Raw genomic sequence first — 22,137 nt, forward strand, 5'->3', positions numbered from 1 at the left:
AAGAAGACTGGAGGGACATATAGCTAAGAGAACTATTCCTGAAGAGCATTTAAGTTGCTTAAGAGAGTTCATGCTGTGCTGATGAATAAATGTAGCCATACCATGTTGGCTTTCAAGCTCGCTAGAATTGTACAGCCTCTGTTTTTTTTCCCTTTTCTTTTATCCTGCATTTCCCTATATGTCTCAGTAAATTGCCTACTCCCAGTATGAACCTTCCAGATCCCTCAGGTCATCTGGATCCAGCTTTTTATCAGTTCCCAGAGTCAGAACCAGACATGGAGAAGCTGCATTCAGCTTTTATGCTCCATATATCTGGAACAAACTCCCAGAAAGCCTCAGATCAGCTGAAACACTCAGTTTATTTAAATCCAGGTTGAAGACTCCTGTTCTCAGCTGCATTTGAATAAAGCACCAAATTCGCAATGTTTTACTAAATTTCAAAACGTACATTTTAACTACTGATTTTATCTACTGTTCCTTTATTTTTTCCCCCATTTTAAATCATGCTTTTTAGTTGTTTTTGTTTTTTAATGTCTCTGTAAAACACTTTGAATCACCTTGCTGTTGAATTGTGCTATATAAATAAACTTGCCTTGCCTTACTCTGTCATTTCCCCCAGGAAAATATAAGGATGGGCGGCATAAGACTTCTAGATTCAGCACATTACTGTTTACCAAAAATTTGTGTTCAGGAGGCAGAGTATTACTCCAGGTTATAGTTTGGCACTACTGAGAAAAGTCTCGAACTTCTGATCAAGAAACAAAATTACACTATTACAAAACCAAGCGCAAGTTTCTGTAAGTCACATTTGAAATCAAGCATTGAAAATAAAACATAATTGAAAATATATACTTTTACAAAATACAAAAGAAATAAAGACTTCGGACTAGCATGTGTTTAAAGGTGTTCGAAAAGAAAAAAATTGAGATTATTGCGCGCTGAAATTTGGAACTTCATAATTTCCGATGTTTGTGAACGCAGCATGTAGTTGAGAGTACTTGGTTTTGCTTTAGAGTGCAGACAAGCTATCTGCTCAAGATACTCAGTTTGTCTTTAGTACGACGTTATCATGTTTTTCATTCGCCTCACGGTGTAATAGCTGTTAGTTATCGTTTATGTGGCGTCGTTCAGTCGTAAAGGCGCGAGTGGGAGATCACAACAGCTCCCACTTGGTGTGTTCACAAAACGAGCAGTCACTAGGTAGAAGCAAATCCCGGAACTTGAAACGGTAGGAAGTGAGCTAACGTTAGCTAGCTTTTTGTTGACAGTGTGCTTGCTGTCAAACCAGAAACCGACCTAAGCAGAAGTACCCGGAGTTAGTTAGCTACCTACTTGGAGACTTCAGCCTGTCGCACTTTTATTTGGGCCGAATTTGGTTTGAAGTTCCCGTCACTTTTAACCACTTGTGGCTCTAGAAGATGGCATCGAGGGGAAGCTTCACGGGTCCTCCGATGAATCCGAGTATGAGCCCCATGAACGTTGGGCTTGCCGCGGGCATGAGGATGCAAGGAATGCCCCAGCCTCCGGGGGGATATCCCAGAAGCATGAGCAGCGTTCCCCAATACCCCCAGGTTGGTTCTGCTTGATTTCTCCGCGTCGAATAAAGAAACTGAGTGAAAGGTGAGGGTGACGGTATTTGTCCGATCACCCCCATGTCTGTTTAAGCTTTTCGTTACTTTTTTTTAAATTCGTGTTTAAATAAAAGTAGCTAATTGAAATAGTCGCCAGAGAGACATGGAAATAAAAACAAACAAACATAAAGCTCATTATATATCACCGCGTGGACACTACTTCCGCCTTCGAAGTGGGTGTAATTATTTATTAACTACCGCAATAATTAAGTGTAACCTTTTTTTTTCTTTTATGGCATTTAAAGTGGTTCACAAAAGTAGTGGGACGTTTAATTCAAATTGATATCGTTTAGCGTTTTGTGCGCGTGTGAAAAAGAAAATCACGTGGTTGCCCGCTTCGCCTCCTGTCAGTTAGCGTGAAAGCAAAAGTTTATCAGCACCATCTGCCCAGAGGCAAGCCTGCATATATCGTGCCAGTATTGTCACCATCTGCAGCTTCCCCTGTAGTTAACAGACACCATCGCAGTTCCCCCCGTTTTGACAGTTGGAGCCATTTGGGTTTAGACTTTGTTTTTATGTTTACAAACTGGACAAAGTGTGAGAATTCTCACAATTTGTTGATACATTATTTACAGTACTGATGTGTTACATATAAAGACCTAATTAAAAAGAAAAAAAATCTAGTCAGTAACAGGTCTTAAAATAAGTACACCCTCAGATGTGTAACAAAATACGCCATATTACACTGTGTTATTATTTATATAAAAAAAACCTGAGCCGAAATGCAGAAGCAGTGTGTGAAAAACTAAGCACGCCTCAAGATTCAGGAGCTTGTTCAACTGCTTTTAGCAGCAACAGTGTGAAGTAATCATTTTCTGTATGACTTTATCAGCCCTTCACATCAGGAGGAATTTTGGTGCACTCTTCTTTACAACATTGCTTCAGTTCATCGGCATTTGCAGGCATTTGTTTATGCTCAGCTCTCTTAAGATCCTGCCAAAGCATTTTACGCGTTGAGGAGTTTGTGTGATTACACCGCGTTGATTCTTGTCTTCTTCAGCTATTTTGTTGTAGATTTGTTTGTGTGCTTGTGATCATTGCACTCAAGCTTTAGCTGTCAAGTATATGGCCTTGCATTTGACTTCATCACCGTGCTTGACAGCTGGTATGAGGTGTTTGTGCTGTTATGCTGTGTTTAGTTTTCACAAAATGTAGTGCTGAGCATTATGGCCAAATATCCCCAGTTTGGTCTCACTTGTCCAAAGAACATTGCGCCAGAGGTTTTGTGGTTTGTTCAAATGTGAGAGCCTTTCTTCTGGAAGCCGTTCCAAACAAGCCGTACTTGTTTATTTTTTTCCTAATTGTGCTGCCATGAACTTTAACATTTAGCATGCTAACTGAGGCCTGAGAAGTAGCTCTTGCAATGCTTGAACTTGGAGTGAATTTGCTGGGACGTTCACTCCTGGGAAGATTGGCAACTGTCATGAATGCTTTCCATTTGTAGAAAATAGTTCTCACTCTAGACAGATGGATTCATATTGTTTGTAAATGACCTTATAAGGTTTTCCAGATTGATGGGCAGCAGTTGCTTCTCAAGGATTATCATTGATGTCTTTGTGTTAACACACCTGAATCCTCCAAACCAGCAAACTGTCAAAACCTCTGCTGTTACAGAAGTGTTCACACTTCCTGAAACTAATAAATTGATGAAATGCATTTGATTAGCAGCATCTGGCTGTTACTTTACTGCTTCTGAATTTCTATTTATTATTTTTGTTTAACACTAAATAAAACCACAGTGTATTATGTCATGTGTTGTATTTCATCTGAGGTTATATTTAGCAAATTATAAAGCTTACTAAGCACCTGATTTCTTTTCATTATATCCTGATATGTGAAACCTTAAAGTTGAAAGAGGTTGTGCTTTGTGTAGATGGAGATAAACACTGCAGTACCATAACAGTATTTATATGCACAACTTCATAATTAAACCTCAGAGCTTAAAAACATAAATGCACTGTTTCTGCAGGTGGGGTTATGTTTTTGGCATGTTTTTAACGGGGATATTATGACTCATAATATTTGTGGTACAACCAAAAGCAAACAGTGTAAGTGACAGTACTGTATGTCACTGAGCATTCTTTTTACCCACCCGATCCAAAAAGCTAGAATTTGATATAAGTTGATCATACAATATGAAATTTATTTGCAAACAGCTTCACACATCATTGGTTTTCATTATTATTATTTTAAATAGGTACTTTTTTGTATCTCTTTAATAAATCAGATCCTTGATTTCCTTTAGTCCTAGATGAAATATTAAATTTTTTGTGTAGATATGGAGAAATTGTTCTGTGAAATCAGTTTCCCTCCTTTTCTCTAGCGCCCTGGGATGCCATCCAGCAGAGTGGGGGGCCCCATGGGGTCAATGGGGGGTCAGCTGCCTGGTCCCTCTTATGGTAGCAGTAGCATTCCCATGCGGGCAGGCATGGGACCCCCAAGCATGGACGCCTCTAGGAAACGGTTTCTTCATCATCAGCACCACCAACAGCAACAAGAGGCGCTGGGAGGCCTCAGACGAGGGTAAGAGAGGAGACGGGACAAAATGTAGGGGATGGTACTGCCAGTGTTTGGACCTCACTGCCATCTAAAATAACTAGCTATTACTCCTTCATGACTTTAAAACAATTAAATCTATTATTGATTATTCATTAAGTAAATGAAATCCAAAAATGTTTTCTTTTTTTCCTCTTATCATTAACTCTTTACCACTTGAAAGCTGCTAGTAGTGACCTGCTGAAACTCTTTTCAGAACTGCTGCTTATAGATGAAAATCACTGGGTTTGCTACACAAGTGATGGAGTGTTAGTGAGGGTGGTCTCTGCCTATGTAGCGACCCTTAGAAAAACCCAGAAACTGTTCTAATGGTTGTCAAAGCACATCTTTATTGATAAATACTGAGGTTTGTGATTACGGGTGCTGGGGAGGTCATCAGATGTCGCCTTTATAGGGGAAAGAGTTAAATCACTTGTTCAAAGAATTAAAACTGTTACCAGGTATTTTTTTCCAGTAACTTAGAAATGATATAAAATAGGTTCAGCTCTAAAGTTTTTGCCAAGCCTAATTTTAATATCAAGCAACAGCAACCATTTTTCTTTTTAGCACTTGACTGCTTGTCACATGTCCCCCTTTTTTATTGAGAAACTTTTGTGCTCATTTCCAGCTCCATATTGTTGGTCTTGTACTTTTCTAGAGTAGCTCTGGATGATTTACAGTTTAATCTTACTCATCTTATACTGTGCATACTGGCTCCATGGGTGTAGTGGTTTACACATTCCCCTTACAAGATTCCTGCTTCTATATGGGGAGGAGATGCACAAATGCACCCTCAGGGGTCACAAACTTGTGCATTCCTAGTTCCTGGCCCAACACTGGATAGATGTGAGGGCTGTGTCAGGAATGGCATCTGTGCCAAAGCAAACACGCAGATCCATCCACCCCTTAAAGAGCATCCAAAAAGTACCTCATCTTATACTTTGCTTTAGTCCTTCAGCTGGAAACTGAAAGGTCTGTATAAACACTAGTCTGTTTCTAACACCTCTCTCAAAGCCAACTTTCTGATAATTGGCTGTCCCTTGTAACAGAAGTGGCTCATAGCCAGAGCTGTGTGGCTGAGATGACTATAATAAAGGTATCTGCTCTTGCTGACATCATAGGGAGAAAAAAAGGTAAATACAGGTTTTCAAAAGCCAGGTTCAACCCCACTGCCAAGTCCAACATTAACATTCGTTTTAGGATTATTTGTGACTTAATGACTCCAGGAAAGAGTTCACTAGAATAAAGTAATTTTTGTGTGAAAATAAGAGTACTGATATGAATCTGAGTGTACAGGAAAACACGGTCACTATAGGGAGTTTTCCATTAATATTTTCTCTGACAAAATGCGTGGAGTCATCCAGCTATAAAAATGCAGTAAATCTTTTTTACTTTTTCCCCTTTTGTGGTTTATTTACATTGTCTCAACAGAACGTTTCATTCATGATTTGTTCTCCCGTCTGTTTGTAAAGTGGCTGTACTGTTAAAAGCACGGCTCAGATCACACAGACACGAGGATACCAGCGTCTCATGACTGGCCTTTGCTTTCAAAGCAGCAGACACAAGTGGGTATTTTTGACTTCAGACTGCTCCGTGACGCCACGCTCATAAATGCGGCCATCCGTAATGCTTCGTCCACAATGATTCTGTTGTGTTTTTAAGGTTAATTTCATAAAAAAAAGTCAGTATCTTAGCATAATCTCAGTCTAGGAAGATTAGTGAGTCATGGTGCCACCATCCTAAATTCTCATTTAATCACATGGAAATTAAATTCAGTCATTGCCAAGGTGAAGTGTATAATTAAGGAAACGAAATCAATTTAATGAAGTCGGTAAGTAAAAACCTGAAGCACTCTTTCAGGGGACTTGATTAACATATCGCATTGGCCAAGATTATATTATCGCACTGTGAAGTCTTCCAATTACCGGTAATCGGGTTAAATGAAAGGGATCTTTTATTTGATCCTATATCATGTGTTGGTGTGTGGCCAGTTTCTGTGAAATTGGTTGACTGAAGTCATACTTATGAGGCCGAAAGCAAAATGATGACACACACACTGGAAAACAACAGCTCAGTTTGAGATATTCTTAGAAATCCGCTCCTTCACATCGTAGAGACTGTTAAAGCGGTCATTTAATGTCTTCTTTCCAAACTGAATAATTTTCCTTGTTTTTTCTCTATGATTCAGAGCAAAAAGGCGCAAGATGGCTGACAAGGTTCTGCCACAGAGGGTAGGAAAACCTCGACCCCCTTGAATCACACTGCTGTCCCAGTTGGCTGTATTTCCTCAATCTTCACCTGCTACTGTCTTCTAGATCCGAGATCTGGTCCCGGAGTCCCAGGCCTACATGGACCTCCTGGCCTTTGAGAGGAAGCTGGACCAGACCATCGCTCGAAAGCGTATGGAGATTCAGGAAGCCATCAAAAAGCCCATTATGGTATGTGTCCTTGATCCATTGTCATGCAGTTAAAAGTATACCTTGAGAAGATTATTTTTAGGCTTTGTCCACTGAAACAAATGAGAAGTCAGTAAAACATGATCTCAGCTGTAATCCGAGTTCCTGCGGAGCACAGTGTAAGCAGTTTCCACAGAACAGCAGGACAGTTGGTTCCCACACTGAAATCCGACCTTTGTGTTTTCTTGCTACAATTTTAACTGTTAGCGTTAACCTTAGTGGCAGAAACACTCGGTCTGCTGAGATGTGTCACAACAAAAACAACTCTAGCAGCAGGAAAATCTGCATTAGCAGTAAATTAATCCAACTGTGACACGGCCACAGAGAAGAGCAAACGGTGTGACTGGTGTGAAGTTAAAACGGTCACAACTTTTTCCTGTGAATCCCTCGTTAGGTTGCAGTGTTTTCCGGTCTTAATAATGTGAACTTATACATAAGGATGAAGTTATTGTAAACACCCTTAATAGCCTGAAATGAAGCGTTTGTCTTTGTTGGAGAGTGAATTTGGCAAGTGAGCTTGAGAGGCTCAATTGTTGCCAGAATTCCTGATACATCTGCTTGTCCCTCTGAAATTACACAGCAAAAGCGCAAGCTCAGGATCTACATTTCCAACACGTACACTCCCAGCAAACCCGAGGGTGAGGAGGCGGAGAAGGTGTCCTCCTGGGAGCTGAGAGTCGAGGGCAAACTCCTGGAGGAAGTAAGTTTAAAAAAAACAAAACACATTCGAGTGTTCTCGCTATTGTCCCGGTGTGGTCTGACTGCAAGTATTTCAGTCTCTCTCATTGTGTTTCTTCAAACTTGAGTTGGCCAGTGTTCTTGGCTCAGACTACGCAGCCAGATGTGTGTTTACAGCTTTTCTCATTCCACCCCACAACTGCTGACACACACACACACTCAGGATCTCATTTGAAATACGGAATTGAAACCACTGGCCGTTGCATACCATGAGCTGACTAGCCTCCCTTCCCGACATCAATTCTAGCTCGACTCATTGTGTCATCTGGGGCCACATGAAGGAGAAGGAGGTCTTTTTTTTCTTTTTTTTCTTTTTTTTTTGTCTGTTAAAATTTCTCCTCAGTCTCATGGGTTTAGGCATGTGGAGGAGTATTGCATGGAGCAACAGAAAAAGGGATGTGAGGGAAAGGAGTGAAGGGGTCGTGTTGAGCAAACAGACTCTGACAGGGCTGGGGAGCGGGCAGACAAGGGGGGGGGGGGGGGGGGGGGGTGAAGACAGCTTTTTCTAGTCTACAGTTTTGCGCTTCACCACCACCCCCAATGCGGTCAGAGCTAAACAATGCAGCTGCACACTGACACAGCACAATAAGAATACACTGCTTTCTTGCTGCTCCGTCCTTCTGACACTTTTGTTTCGTGCTTTCTGTCTTCCCAGGCTGGCAAGCAGAAGAGGAAGTTTTCATCTTTCTTCAAAAGCCTGGTGATTGAGCTTGATAAGGAGCTCTACGGGCCTGATAACCACTTAGTAGAGGTATGACATAAACCTTGGTTGCAGTTCCATTCAGAACATCGTAGGCACATTGACACCAGAAGTTCAGAGAGTGATAATAGTTCGCCAGCACCGACCTTGTTTAGCTGTGGTCAAGAAGCTGAGCTCAGATTGAAACACTAGAAGTTTGGAGCCAATCCTTCTTTCTTTTTTTTGACTGTAGGCGGGCTTATTGTGTGTGAACTCATCCCACACATAAACCAGATTCTCTCTTCTTCTTTTTTTTTAAACTGAAAAATTGTGGTTAACAGTGGTGAAAGTGAGAATTTCCAGTCTTAGGGATCTGCCGATGGAACGGTTTATTTAACCTGGCACTGAGTCATTATTGTTGTAAAGTAGTTTTGTAAATTTCATGTTAATAAAATCTGCTTATCTGCTTTAAAAAAATCACGTCTTCATCTTCCAGTGGCACAGAATGCCCACCACTCAGGAGACGGATGGTTTCCAGGTCAAAAGGCCAGGAGACGTGAATGTTAAATGCACCCTTCTGCTCATGCTCGACCACCAGGTGCCACTTACTTTCTCAACCGTCACTAAATTTTTTCCTGATGATATTTCTTTTTTTCCACCAACATTTGCTTTGTCCCGATACTTTTCTTTGATCAGCCCCCTCAGTACAAACTGGATCCACGGTTGGCTCGCCTTCTGGGTGTACACACACAGACACGAGCCAGCATCATGCAAGCTCTCTGGCTTTACATCAAGAACAACAAGCTGCAGGACAGTCATGAGAAAGAGTACATCAACTGCAACCGCTATTTCAGACAGGTAATGGCAAATGGCTAGAAATGGCTCGTGGCGCTTTGATATTTTGGCACTGAAACATCATTTTGCATGTATTTAATTTCACAGCTAAATGATTTGCATTCAAGCAATTATGATTTTTGTGAGGTGTTGTTTTGTAGCCCTTTGCAAGACCTCAAATAGGAAAAAAAGTTTTTCCCCTTATGTTGTCTAACTTGCCCTGTTCTTTAACTAAATCCTGTCCAGATCTTCGGCTGTCCACGCATGAGGTTCTCTGAGATTCCCATGAAACTGGCGAGCCTGCTGCAGCACCCTGACCCCATTATTATCAATCACGTCATTAGGTAGGGGAGCCTGGATCATGTTACCTCTTTCTGTCTGAAAAAAGAGCTACATCAGCCTCTCAGTGAATATTAGAAAGCCCTGTGTGTGAGGCTCATACTGAACGATAGTTTCCTTAGCTTTATGCTTTGGCCTGTTATTTCTTAGTGTGCTTACACAAGTGTGCTGTCAGCATCACTCCTTCTCTCCAAACTGTCATTGTGTCTCCCCCGAGCAGCGTGGATCCCAACGATCAGAAGAAGACCGCATGCTATGACATTGACGTGGAAGTGGACGACCCACTTAAGGGTCAAATGAACAGCTTCCTGTCTTCTACAACCAACCAGCAAGAAATCGCTGCCCTCGAGATGAAGGTAAGGCTTCATCTGCACTTCATCAGAGTCGTGGAGGGGGAAAGAAATTGCATACTCCATTTAATTCTGAAAATGTGCTGCTGGTGTTTGTATTCGCTACAGATTCATGAAACCATTGAGTACATTAACCAGCTGAAGACCGAGAGAGATTTCATGCTGAGCTTCAGCAATAATCCACAGGAGTTCATCAAGGATTGGCTGAAGTCTCAGTCCAGGGATCTGAAGGTAGACGCTATGCCCCAGCTTCTAAAATGCTCATACGTGCTTGTCTACACAACAGCAAAACATGTTATAGTTTAGTAACACGATATTTGTATCATCTTCACTCACTTTGAGCTTTTCTCATATTTGTACAGTTGCCTGCAAAGCTTTCCCTGTATTTAATTAAAAAAAGCTGCAGTTATTTTGTGAGCAGTGGTAGTATGTTTCCAGCTTTCATAGACAATTAACTGCTGGGCACACAAAGGCACCATTGGTTCACAGGACTGTGTCCAAACATAGCATTGGTATTCAGTTGAAAGAAAAACACCAGTTAGCTGTTTGTGCTGCATTCCTCATCTGGAGAGACGTTAGCACCTGGATTAAGATGTAGGCCTTTAGGAACCAGACTCAGTGAATCATTGATCCATCAGACTCTCAGTACTACTACAGTCACTTGGCAGTGCATGAATCAGTCTTTACAGTACCGTCTTAGCATGTGGGAATAGAAACCCCTTTTCTTTAATCATTCAATTTTGGTTCCCTGTGTTCAGTGATGCATTTCTGTTCTTTCAGTTGATGACAGATGTGACTGGAAACCCAGAAGAGGAGAGGAGGACCGAGTTCTACCATGAGCCCTGGGTGCCAGAGGCAGTGGGCAGATATGTTTACTCCAAAGTAAGTAGACAGTGAATAATACACTTTTTAGTGCTAACTAGTGTTAGCTTATACATGTCAAGATGTGGTAAGTCAAAACATTACAACAAAATAAAATTAGAAAGATAACTCAAAATTTCAAAACCAATGTGTGATGTCACAGCGTCCATTTTTTCTATACAGTTTGTGGTTTTGCCATTGAGTCTAACCTCTTCTTTGCTATAGGTGCAGCAGAGAAGGCAAGAGCTGGAGCAGGTGTTGGGTATCCGACTCACCTAAGTACAATTCTAAAGGAGGCACAGCCACCTTAGGTTTACTCATGAGTTGTTAATGTTCCACTCAGCTGAAACTGGAAAGAATTCTTTCACCTTCAAATGTTCAGAAAGCCATCGTCACTGACGCAAAGTTCGGGGACCAAAGTGATGCTTATATGACCTTTAATAATATCTTTGCCTTGTAGTATCTGATATATTGAGCCTGTTTAAATAACCTTTATCCTTTTTTATTTTTGTAATATGTTTTGTCTCTGGTACAAAATGCTGTTTAAGCACTGGTGCTGTTTGGGTGTTTTCACTGTCACTTTGAGTGCTGTTTTGAAAGAGGTATGTGTTTACCCTTACATTGAAAAGCCATAATTTTTAGATAAGAGTAATGCCTGATCTTCCTGGAGGCATGGTAGAAGTAAGCATTTCATTCCAGTGTGTATAATACGTTTAATGCTTTTGCAGCATTTTTGAAAGTTGAAATGAAACATTCTGATTTTGTGAATGTTTACATGCCGTTTTTATTTGTTAGTGGGGTGATTCGAGGGGAAGAGGAGCTGAGGCGCTTTAGATTGGACGGATCCATACCTTCAAAGAAAGTTAACTGCTATTAATAATTTGATAGGAATGTAACTGCAGTATGTCAGCTAAAAAAGGAAAAAAAAAGCGCCAAAATATTGTGTACAGTTTATAGTTTCATGAGTTAAAGCTTGGCTGTTTTGTTGACTTTTTGTACATCAGTCTTAAAGTTCTTGAAACATTCCTTTTTGACAGATATCATTGTGCCAAAATGTCTTTGGTGAAGAAGGCACATAAAATTTAAGATGAGGTAAAAACATTGTGTACAAATGTTATTTTTGTACAGCTTCTCTTTGTTAAATGTTTGCATGTTGTGTATCAATCAAAAGCCTTTATCTTTTATACATTTGGAGTATTTTTTACAATAAATATACTTACAAATGTTCACGTACTGTGTGTTCTTTAACAACATTCAGCCTGTTACAGAGGGGTAAGAATTTATATAGAATATTGTCCGTTGTAATAATGTCGTCTACCGCACACCCTCGATTGCATGCTTAGAGAGCTGCAGATATGCCGTGAGGTGCATGTTGGGGCTGGTTGCAAAGCTTAGGTGCCTCTGAGAGCAGCCGTTTCAACAGGTATGTCTGGTCTTACTCAAACAGCTTCTGTTTACCACTCCTCAAATAACAGCCAACCCTAAAACACCCTTCACTAACAGAGCTCTGTCTCGGCTTGTATTGTGACACTGGTTCAAAGAAAGGGCCAGACTAACGTTTAAAACTGAATTAGATTCTTTGATCGTTTTTGCATGTGTTTACTGACTTAATTATGCTTTGAATATGGTCTCTTATTTTCAATTTAATTACATTTTATTTATCTAGCACCAAATCACAACAAGGGCCAGCTGAAGGTGCTTTATATCGTAAGGTGGACCCAATATTAACAGACACAATTCCTTAGTATTCCAAGAATTCATATTGGTTACATAGAAATTATTTTTAAAGTTAAAGAGAATATTGGATTTTTTTTTCTCCACCCTCTCCACCCACTACACCCTGCCTGCACCGTCTCTTTCACCTCTCCTATGCAGTTTGCTTTGGATGTTTGATCCCAGGCATTTAAATGCCTGTACCTTCACTACCTCACATCTTTACTGTCACACTAGCCTGCCCTTTATTCACAGACGTATTCTTCGCCTCGCTTCTACCATCTTCATTCCTTTCCTCCCCAGTCTTCTACCTCCTCCCTGCTCTCACTATCCGGTTGTTCAGTCTGACGTCACTAGCCGTGTCTGGGTCTAAACTCCGCTGCGGGTCCATATATCAAACGATCACTATGGCATTACTGAGAGTTGAAAAACTGTCTAAAGTCTTTCATCTTTAATAAAATGATCAGTGTTCTGCTCTACCAGGTGTAACAACTGAGTTTAACATCCAGGCATCCATGAAAACGGAATTTATGACATTTAACGGAGTTAGAAGTTAGCAGGATGTTAGCTCGCTAGCTTCTATCTAAATACAATATAGCATGTCCTGACTGCGGGGTTTTGGAAACAAATTAAAACATACAGCTTTCTTATCACTTCCAACATAAATGAAGACAGAAAACTAAACAGCAGTGACGTTTGTAGGGTTACTGAAGTTGGGCTAGCTGGTATATAATGATGTGCTACGTGACCGCTAGCGACACAGCTATGTTAGCATAATATAAACAAGCTAACTTTTTTTCCACTCGATAAAAGTTAATGTGAGTGTTCTCGGTGGTCAGGAACAAATGTAATCGCATGGCAGGATGCTGTAAAAGGACCAAACTTCAGCCAGGAGAACAACTGAGATAATCCATCCACAATACGAGGTTAGTCATTCATATACTGCTGCATGGGCTGGGCTGTAGTTACATCCTAAGGTTTTAAAAACTGAGCTTAAATAAATGATTAGCGGTAATAAAAGCCGAGGGAGGTCAACAGGGATCACTGACTGTTTTAGGAGCTTTTTGAGATCAAATAGAAGAAAATACATAACATTAAACATGTTAACAACACAAAAGCCATATTAAATGCAGACTACTTTAGACCCGGAAGTAGGATTCGTCGCGTCATCACTGAACAACCGGATAGATTACACCGTCATCTGTGAACATGATAGTCCATGGATTCGCCTGAGTGAACTCATCTGTTAATCTTTCCACTGCAAACATTAAGGGTCTCAGAGCAGATTCCTGATGTAATCCCACCCCCACCTTGAACCCATCTGCCACTCCTACTGCGCACCTCACCACCGTCTCGCTGTCCTCACACGTCCTGGAATTATTTTTTTAAAGGTGTAGTTTTTTAAAATGGACTGTAGGTGGCGGTGTCTGCATTTGTATATATTATACATCAAAGAAATACCACGAAGACGCTGTACCGGAAATAGCGCCTGGTCTGCAGTGGCTTTAACCGGATGTAGAAATTTCAAGATGGAGGTGGACGGAATTGATCATGTAGGTGTATTTTTTTCCCTGCCGCTTTGTTGCTTTTATGACTGCCATGCGAAGGAAACGTTTCTGTTTTGCTGTGGGTCTAATAGATTATTCAAAATCGGTTGTTTGAGGGAAGGATGCGGGACTTCAGTGTAAAAACGGAAACGTCACTTCATTGAAAGCAGCGATTGTGCCGGTTTGCTGTCTCATTGTAGCTAACCCAGCTAGCTTCTCACGATGACTGGCAGCGAGGTGCGGACAGTTTATTCTATTCTTAGCTTTTTTGACCACACAGGGGTGCTTATTTCAGCATATTATGAGAGAGATATATCTGAGTTTATTATATGGGAAACGCCAAGCGTTACTTTATTAATATACGTGCACGTCTGTACGTAAGCTAACTGATGTTAGTTTGCTAATGAACTGTAATTGTTGGGAGAAAGTTAGCATCACACACTTTAACGCTTATTGTTACATAGGTTGTTTTTTTTTGTTTGTGTTTTTAATTCCTTTCCTAAAAGATATTTCCTGTGTTGGTGCTACAGGTTAGGCCTAATGGCTAATGTAAACAGTGGTCAATTTCAGCCAGTTCAGTCCACCAATTTAATCAATGAAAATTGGACAAATGTGCATTTCTATTCTTCTTCTATAATATTAGATAATGGCAAGCTCGACATACACTATTTACTGATAAATGTTGTGTACTTTGCATTGTCCAACATAAGATCCTCTCATCGGGCATGTACGTTGGACTTTTCGGGACCACAAAAAGCTAATGTAGATGATTTATATGCTGCTGGGTTAATCTAAAATAATGTTCGCGGGAAAATTTTTACAGTTCTTCAGTATTTTTACAGCATAAGTCTGTAGGCTGCTATATAATTGGTATCTTAATCTTTAATTTTAAATGTAGTGGCGTAAATGCTATAGTAAGAAAAAGAGACGTAGTTTGCATCCTTCAGGAGATATCTGCCTAACTAAAACTGTATGCATAGAGGCTGCTTCATATTGAGGGTATACAGAGTACACAGTGACGTCTCTGCATTGCGTTTTGGCTGGAGCCTATTCCAGCTGTCATAGGGCCAGTGGCAGGGTACATCATGGACAGGTCGCCAGTCTTTTGCAGGGCTAATTCATATATACAACTATTCGTGCTCACATTCACACCGTCACCAATTAATCTTACACCACCTTGGACTGGATTCAAACCCAGAACCTTCCTGCTGTGATACAGCAGTGTTAACCACCATACCACACTTGATGGACGACTTTTAAGTTGGAAATGGGGACTAAAGGAAAAGCACTTCTCATCAGTGAGAATTCATTTGACCCAGTTTGCTGTTTTTTTGCTATCAAAATCATCATCACTAACACAAATTGGCAGGCAGCATAGCAATCAACTGGCCAACATACTTTCTTATCTTAAAATAAGAATGAAACAAAATTGATGGCTTATGAACGCAGTCATTGATTAATGCATATTTAACCTCCTAAGACCCGAACTCTTCCACAGCATGCATTTTTAATTTCTTTTTGATATTTGGGCTGATTGGGACCCGATGGATGTAAAAATAAAGAATTACCAGAATTTTTTTTTTTTTACCTAATTTTTGTTTCTAAGAAAAATGAGAGCCACATATGAGGATATTCCTTTAAAATTTCAATAGAACAGTGGCAGTATTATGTCCTCGTAAGTGGATATCAGGCCCTTGTGGAGCAAAATTGACTATTTTGGTCTAAATAACCCAAAATGTGATGTCCACATATGTGGATGCCAGGTCCTAGGAGATTAAATATGCCATATTTAAATGTTCAAGAGCTCACTGTGAAGAAGTTGCACCATGTTGCAATGTGTTTCTTTAGCAGATGGAGATGGGGGAGAGTAAAGGTGGATCAGGTCTGCGGCAGTACTACTTATCTAAGATAGAAGAGTTGCAGGTGAGGAAATGAAAAATCATTTTTGTTTTTGTTGCTTTTTAACGCATGCCTGACCTGCTTTTTTTTTTTTACTTCATAGTTGACTGTGAACGAGAAGAGTCAGAATCTCAGACGTCTGCAGGCACAGAGAAATGAGCTCAATGCCAAAGGTATGGTGCTTTATCTTCCTGCCACATTACATGGAATTGTGTCATTCTGATGTACACAGTCAGACATTTCCTTTGTTACTTTGGTCTCAGTGCGTCTCCTTCGTGAGGAGCTGCAGCTACTACAGGAACAGGGATCCTATGTGGGAGAGGTGGTGAGGGTCATGGACAAAAAGAAAGTGCTAGTTAAGGTATGCTGTGTACATTCACCATGCAGCATCCTTCTTTTTGAATCAGTCGTGGACAGTTTAAATTTATGTCTGTTCATCATTTTCAGGTGCATCCAGAGGGAAAGTTTGTGGTGGATGTGGACAAAAACATTGACATCAATGATGTGAGTATTATAAAAGCTGAGTCCATTTGTAATATTTACTGTAAAGTTTGATGGAGCTAAACGAGAAAAAAATGCATTTTACTCATTAAAATAAGTACAAGGAATCAGGAAACCTAAACTGTTCTGTTATTATTTCTGTCAAATTGCCACTAGGTGACTCCAAACTGTCGTGTAGCTCTGCGTAATGACAGCTACACCTTGCACAAGATCCTTCCTAACAAGGTGGACCCTCTGGTGTCCCTCATGATGGTGGAGAAGGTGCCGGACTCCACCTATGAAATGATCGGCGGCCTGGATAAGCAGATCAAGGAGATCAAAGAAGTGATTGAGCTGCCCGTCAAACACCCTGAGCTGTTCGAGGCTTTAGGCATTGCCCAGCCCAAGGTGGGTATTTGACAAGAGAGCCGATGGTACGAATTTCAGAAGTTTCTCTTAGGGTTTTATATTTATATCTTTGACACATTTTCTCGTCTTGTTGCCTGCCCATCATTCATTTCAGTCCTAAAACATGAAAAGCAAAGAGAGGGGGGAAAAGATAATTTGATTAAATTGGTTAACTAAAGCTACACTTGTTGCATCTGTGTAGGTGGTTCAGATTTTCCTTTGTGCTTGCAGGGTGTGCTGCTCTATGGCCCCCCAGGTACAGGGAAGACCCTCCTTGCCAGAGCTGTGGCCCATCACACTGACTGCACCTTCATCAGGGTGTCTGGATCAGAGCTGGTCCAGAAATTTATCGGAGAGGGTGCGTGCCTTTTCTTTCCTGTACACTGGGATCGAATTGATCCCCATGTTTTTAATAACTGGTTTTGGTTGATCTCTCCCTGGCTTTCCGCAGGTGCCCGTATGGTGCGAGAACTCTTTGTCATGGCAAGAGAGCATGCTCCGTCCATCATCTTCATGGATGAGATAGACTCCATCGGCTCATCTCGGCTGGAGGGAGGCTCAGGCGGGGACAGTGAGGTGCAGAGGACGATGCTGGAGCTGCTCAATCAGCTGGATGGCTTCGAGGCAACCAAGAACATCAAGGTACTGCAGAGGATCACTGTGTAGTCTCATATCCTTACTATGAACACTGAGGTGTAGTGTTATGTGCACAGGACAGCCTCTTAATACATGCGTCACTGATGACGTTTCGGCTTGCTGTATAGGTTCTTTATTCATAAATGACATTTTGTGGTACAACTGGTATTTATTTATATACCAGCATCACCTAAAGTTGCTGATGACTACAGAAGACCTTTATAATATTTTGAAACAAGTAATGCTGCATTTGTTAAATAAATGCTCATGAGTGCCAAACATGGGAGTTAAAGTATTAAATAACCCCAATTATTCAAATATACTTAATAGTATGTCGTCCATCTCTGCAGGTCATCATGGCCACTAACCGTATTGACATCTTGGACTCAGCTCTGCTCCGGCCAGGCAGGATTGACAGGAAGATCGAGTTTCCGCCTCCCAATGAAGAGGTAGTTAATCGTTTAGCGTGTTTACTCAAACATGCTGAGTTTTTTGTATCTAAGCACACTTAATTATGCACCCACAGGCCCGTCTGGATATCCTGAAGATCCACTCCAGGAAGATGAATCTGACTCGCGGCATTAACCTGAGGAAGATTGCAGAGTTGATGCCCGGAGCTTCTGGTGCTGAGGTTAAGGTAAGAATTAACCTGCTAAATGGAAGCTGCGTTAGATGAGGAACTACATCATTAAATTTCCCCTACTGCATTTGTGTATTATATAGGGCGTCTGCACAGAGGCAGGGATGTATGCTCTGAGAGAACGGAGAGTGCACGTCACTCAGGAGGACTTTGAGATGGCGGTGGCAAAGGTCAGTATAACCTAAAGCTAATTTTTGAATGCAGTGTTCACGTCTTGCACTATACTAACGCAGTTTTACTTTATCAGGTCATGCAGAAAGACAGTGAGAAGAACATGTCCATCAAGAAGCTTTGGAAGTAAAAGGCCTTGTGTATTCTAGCACACAATGCAACCACATATGTATATTTCCCTTTTGTTTATGGTTTATAATTGTTTCATGAGTGTGATCAGTCAGTAAAATAGTTTCCCCAATAAACAGAGTTGGTCTTGTTTTATTTCTCAAGCAAATGTAGACAAATTCAACCCACTTCACTAAACTCAAACTTTTGTCAAAGCAAAATCAGTCATATGGTCTTCAGATTTCTGCTTTACAGTTAACATTCAATATGGCACTTCACATTATAGCTGCTGTTATAATAGGGGGCTTACATAGCTGACCACACTGAGTGCAGATGTTTTTGACAATAAGTTGCTGTAGGAACTTTGTCCTGCATGCTTGTACTACATACCTTTCTCATAAAGCCACTGCACTATCAGGATATACGGTATGTACACCAGCACTGACTACTGTGGTCATTCTATGCTGACCACTCTGCAACAGGCCTGTTGGATGTTCTTTTACAGTGACTCACATACTCATTTGTGGAATGGTTACACGGCAGTAAAACACTGGATCAGTCCAAATGCTCAGCACCTTCAGAGGCACGCCACAGTTCTGTCCTCTTCTATTTGGAAGGTCAGCTGGCTAGCGCCTCACCCAGGACGCAGGCACCCACTGTGGCTCCATCTGTACTTTTTCCAATACAACCTGGAGCTCTGCTAAGGCACTAGCTGGATCTTCCTTTACCAACACGTAGTCGACCCAGTGGCCGTAGCATTCGTCCATTTGCTCTGCCGACTGCTTCATTTCCTGCAAGTCATCGTCCTGAGAGGAAGAGAGACAAGTGTTTAGCTGCTAATACACTCTGCTAGAGAACAGCCGAAGTTAAACTAATGACCATATGGAATTTCTCTATTCTTACTCAGTACCCTTCAGAGCTGACATGCAGATATTGTCAAAATGTGACCTTTTGAACGTGGCACGATTTTTGGTACCAGACAAGCTGGGAAACTGCTGATCTACTGAAACCATCTCTCAGAATTTGGCATAAACAACATGAAAGCATGGATCCAGCCCATCTTCAGGCTGTTGTTGGTGTGGGGGGGATATTATCTTGGCATCTTTAAATGCCACAGCCCACCTGAGTATTGTTGCTGACCACGTCCATCTGTTAAAGACCACAGTGTCATCATCTTTTGTTGGCTGCTTCCAACAGGATAGCATACCATACTATGACACAGCTCATTCACTTCACTGTATTCAAATGACCTTCACAGACACCAACATATTTGGCTGTGTGTTTGTACAACTAAGTAACTTTAACTTTTTAAGCAGTTTATATTAAACATAAAATACTCACACACTGAGTTTAAATGCATGCCATGTGAAGAAAAGCTTTATTTACTGAGGTTCAATCAGCCTTTTGATATGGTTCCTTTCTCAACAAAACAAACAATGCAAGATTACCTTAACCTGAACTAAACCTTTTTAAGCTTCATTTATATTCCATCATCAATTAATAAGCCCAGAAAGTGTACTGCACGTCTGGCAGGTTTGATGTGGGATCACTCACCGTGACCGCTACGCTGAGTGAGGAAGAGGAGCCAAACTGCTTTCCCTGACCATCACCGATGCGAGGCCTTACAAAGATGACATATGGTTTGAACTCAGCGGTGCGGAGAGTCTTCAATGCCTGAATGTGATAAGACCAATCAGCCATTTACAAACTCCCATATAAAAATCCCACAGAGCTTTTTCTATGCTGAGAAGATATACTGCACAAACAGAAGACCATATAAAGTCAAATCAATGTCTAAGTATAAAAGACTGCACAATTATCAGAGAGGATATTCTTTTTGAAGCAAACAGAAACAGCCTGTGAGCCACTAAAAATGTTAAAATAAACACATTTTTGATGATTTATTATTGGTTTTATGTTGGCAGACAGTTGCACAAAATAAGGTGAAAAGTCAGATTGCCTGATATGCATTTCTATCTCCTGTATAGGCTCCGGAAAGCTTCACAGGTCTGGACGCAGGCAACAGATCAATCCAATTTCATTTGAAAATACCATAATATGAAATGTATTCCAATATTGCACATATTACACATGTATATGGCACGATGTGGCCAATATGCAACCTGCTGTCTTTACTTCTTTTAAAGAAGAAGGCACTTTTACATTGACACAGAGGAAATTCGATTTAAATGAGAAGTGTATTTGGTTGGCAGTGCCACCTACCGTAATTTTTAAAAACACTTACCTCTGGCTGCACATCCACCAGACAGACCTTGTTCTGATCCAAAACTCTGTGAATGGAGTCCAAACTGGTGCCATAGAGATTCTCTTTATACTCGCCGTACTCAATAAACCTGCAGAAACACATCATCACCACTAACAAGTTAATTAAATTAACTAAAATGCTGAAACGCTTCAATTAACCCTTTTGTGTTCTAAAATTTTTTTGCACTTCATCAGAAAACATTGTTCCCAGCACTCACTTGCCATTCTGGATGTCTGCCTCAAAAGCAGCTTTACTGATGAAGTGGTACTCCACTCCTTCTCTCTCATGACTCTTCCTGGCTCGAGTGGTGTCTTCAGGGCGCCGTTGGTCAGCAGAAAGCGCAAGTTGGAAAATAAGACACAAGATACTGGATGCTTGTATGTTTCTGGATATCTCATTAAGCTCGATACTGATTACATTAAAAAGCAGTGCGTTTACTGTAAAATCAACTTGCAAAGAGATACTTGTCTCAGTCGGTACCAATCCTATTTTTTATGTTTTGCCAGTGAGTTATTAAAAGGTGAACATCTTTCCAACTACACCAAAGTCTGCAACTCCCTGTCACAGACATCAACAAGCTCCATGTATGACTCGTTTATTTTGGCGTGTTTTAAAGTCTCTCGTACTGAATCGTCACAGTAGTTAAACTGGGGAAAACAGCAGCTATGATGGTGACGTTAAATGATTCACCGTCTCACAGTCTGCCTGTGCAGAGATTAGATGCACACACCTCCCTTGAATTAGGCAGTGGGTTGCTAGGTTGGTGCGACAGACGGGTTTGGAAGCATTGAAGGAACAGCTGTTGTGAAATGGCGTCATAACTAACAAAACTGAATTGGAATGGTATGTGGTGTGTGGATTGTTTGTTTAATAATCTGGAAACTCATGTAATATTTTGAGGGTCACGCAAATTATGGGAGTTTCCTGAGAGAAATGTAAAGGTTGAGTGCGTTTGCAGGTACGAAGTGCCAAAGAACAAAGTGCCTTATACTCACTCGAAAGCTCTTTTACTTCACTCTTATGAATTCAGTGCAAACACTTACAGTCAATTAGAAAAGATAAACAACACTTACGAGGCACAGCCAAACCGTACCGCCGCAGATTCTCAGCAATCACCTTCTGTTTGAGCTCAGCGATCCGTGCTCCAAGTGAACCTATGACCATACAAACAGCATAGCTAGTTTATATAAGATGATCATGAACTTGGAACATGTGTGTATAGATCTGGCCAAAAGTTCACTCATTGTGGGCATGAATAACATGGTAGTTTGGAGTTTTTAATGATTTCTTTGAACTGTTCTTTTTCCAGGATGAAATGATTGTACAGCATACATCTGTAATCTCTTAAAGAAAATCCCAAGAAGTTTGTGCACAAGTTTGAATCTTTTTGGATTTTCTCACAGGGCAAAATTTATACATTGATATACACACTAATATTTGGATTTTTAAATTTGAAAGGCTAAAGTTGATTTAAATTGGCTGGTTTTGAGCGTACTTTCAATGGGGTTAAGGTCGTGTTTTTTTCGACGGCCGGTTCACAATCATATTAGCCTGCTTTATCCATTCCAAAACATCCAGTTGTGCCCAAGTTTCAGTTGTCTAGCTGTTTTTCTGATTCTAATTCGAAGGTAGTCTTCCTCCACGATTCCATACGCTTTGTGTAACGTACCAACATTACAAACAAACAGCCCCAGAGCATGATGCTACCTCCACCAGTGTTCTCAGGTTTGAAAACCTCAGCATTACTTGTCCAAACATACCAACGGTCATTACTGCCATAAAGCTCAATATTGGTCTCATCTAACCATGAAACTCTTGTCCATAAGGCATTTGCTTTATCCATAAA

General features: G+C 40.8%; 3 protein-coding genes across 10 annotated transcripts in view; 2 read left to right on the forward strand and 1 right to left on the reverse strand.

Annotated features, from left to right (window-relative positions):
- The first annotated feature begins 963 nt into the window (after positions 1-963).
- smarcd2 (SWI/SNF related BAF chromatin remodeling complex subunit D2) lies at positions 964-11,650 on the forward strand. Of its 2 annotated transcripts, XM_080873495.1 has the most exons (13): positions 969-1,571; positions 3,955-4,154; positions 6,355-6,397; positions 6,482-6,604; positions 7,203-7,322; positions 8,016-8,111; positions 8,536-8,637; positions 8,736-8,897; positions 9,120-9,217; positions 9,433-9,568; positions 9,671-9,793; positions 10,343-10,444; positions 10,649-11,650. In XM_080873495.1, the coding sequence occupies exons 1-13, from the start codon at positions 1,419-1,421 to the stop codon at positions 10,700-10,702; spliced, it is 1,512 nt and encodes a 503-aa protein (XP_080729621.1). In that variant the 5' UTR covers positions 969-1,418; the 3' UTR covers positions 10,703-11,650. The 2 variants fall into 2 exon arrangements, with proteins under 2 accessions (XP_080729620.1, XP_080729621.1); XM_080873494.1 differs by having other exon boundaries at positions 964-1,571; positions 9,433-9,793.
- Positions 11,651-13,612: 1,962 nt separating this feature from the next.
- On the forward strand, positions 13,613-18,162 carry psmc5 (proteasome 26S subunit, ATPase 5). Of its 4 annotated transcripts, none has more exons than XM_080872860.1 (12): positions 13,613-13,689; positions 15,532-15,606; positions 15,686-15,755; positions 15,846-15,943; positions 16,030-16,086; positions 16,240-16,470; positions 16,702-16,828; positions 16,922-17,112; positions 17,457-17,555; positions 17,633-17,743; positions 17,830-17,916; positions 17,994-18,162. In XM_080872860.1, the coding sequence occupies exons 1-12, from the start codon at positions 13,666-13,668 to the stop codon at positions 18,045-18,047; spliced, it is 1,224 nt and encodes a 407-aa protein (XP_080728986.1). In that variant the 5' UTR covers positions 13,613-13,665; the 3' UTR covers positions 18,048-18,162. The 4 variants fall into 4 exon arrangements, with proteins under 4 accessions (XP_080728986.1, XP_080728987.1, XP_080728988.1 ...); XM_080872861.1 differs by having other exon boundaries at positions 13,624-13,689; positions 15,535-15,606; XM_080872862.1 differs by lacking the exon at positions 13,613-13,689 and adding an exon at positions 13,726-13,920.
- Positions 18,161-22,137, reverse strand: part of LOC308390647 (MAGUK p55 subfamily member 3-like) — a 28,503-nt gene continuing 24,526 nt past the window's right edge. For all 4 annotated transcript variants that reach the window (XM_080872858.1, XM_080872856.1, XM_080872857.1 and 1 more), the window contains 5 exons: positions 21,365-21,445; positions 20,509-20,602; positions 20,271-20,379; positions 19,580-19,699; positions 18,161-18,831 (listed from right to left, as the gene is read on the reverse strand). In XM_080872858.1, the coding sequence (XP_080728984.1) occupies positions 18,652-18,831; positions 19,580-19,699; positions 20,271-20,379; positions 20,509-20,602; positions 21,365-21,445 (584 nt within the window). In that variant the 3' untranslated portion in view covers positions 18,161-18,651. The remainder of the gene's footprint in view (positions 18,832-19,579; positions 19,700-20,270; positions 20,380-20,508; positions 20,603-21,364; positions 21,446-22,137) is intronic.

Source organism: Rhamphochromis sp. 'chilingali' (genome assembly GCF_963969265.1).
Source record: "Rhamphochromis sp. 'chilingali' genome assembly, chromosome: 22".
NCBI classification, from domain to species: domain Eukaryota; kingdom Metazoa; phylum Chordata; class Actinopteri; order Cichliformes; family Cichlidae; genus Rhamphochromis; species Rhamphochromis sp. 'chilingali'.

Bases quoted from the DNA above. Each gene is read 5' to 3' on its own strand.
- psmc5 (XM_080872860.1), top strand. From the start codon at position 13,666: ATGGAGGTGGACGGAATTGATCAT. The intron at 13,690-15,531 runs GTAGGTGTATTT...GTGTTTCTTTAG, and splicing joins AGGTGGACGGAATTGATCAT to CAGATGGAGATGGGGGAGAG. The intron at 15,607-15,685 runs GTGAGGAAATGA...TTTACTTCATAG, and splicing joins CTAAGATAGAAGAGTTGCAG to TTGACTGTGAACGAGAAGAG.
- smarcd2 (XM_080873494.1), top strand. From the start codon at position 1,419: ATGGCATCGAGGGGAAGCTTCACGGGTCCTCCGATGAATCCGAGTATG. The intron at 1,572-3,954 runs GTTGGTTCTGCT...CCTTTTCTCTAG, and splicing joins GCGTTCCCCAATACCCCCAG to CGCCCTGGGATGCCATCCAG. The intron at 6,398-6,481 runs GTAGGAAAACCT...ACTGTCTTCTAG, and splicing joins ACAAGGTTCTGCCACAGAGG to ATCCGAGATCTGGTCCCGGA.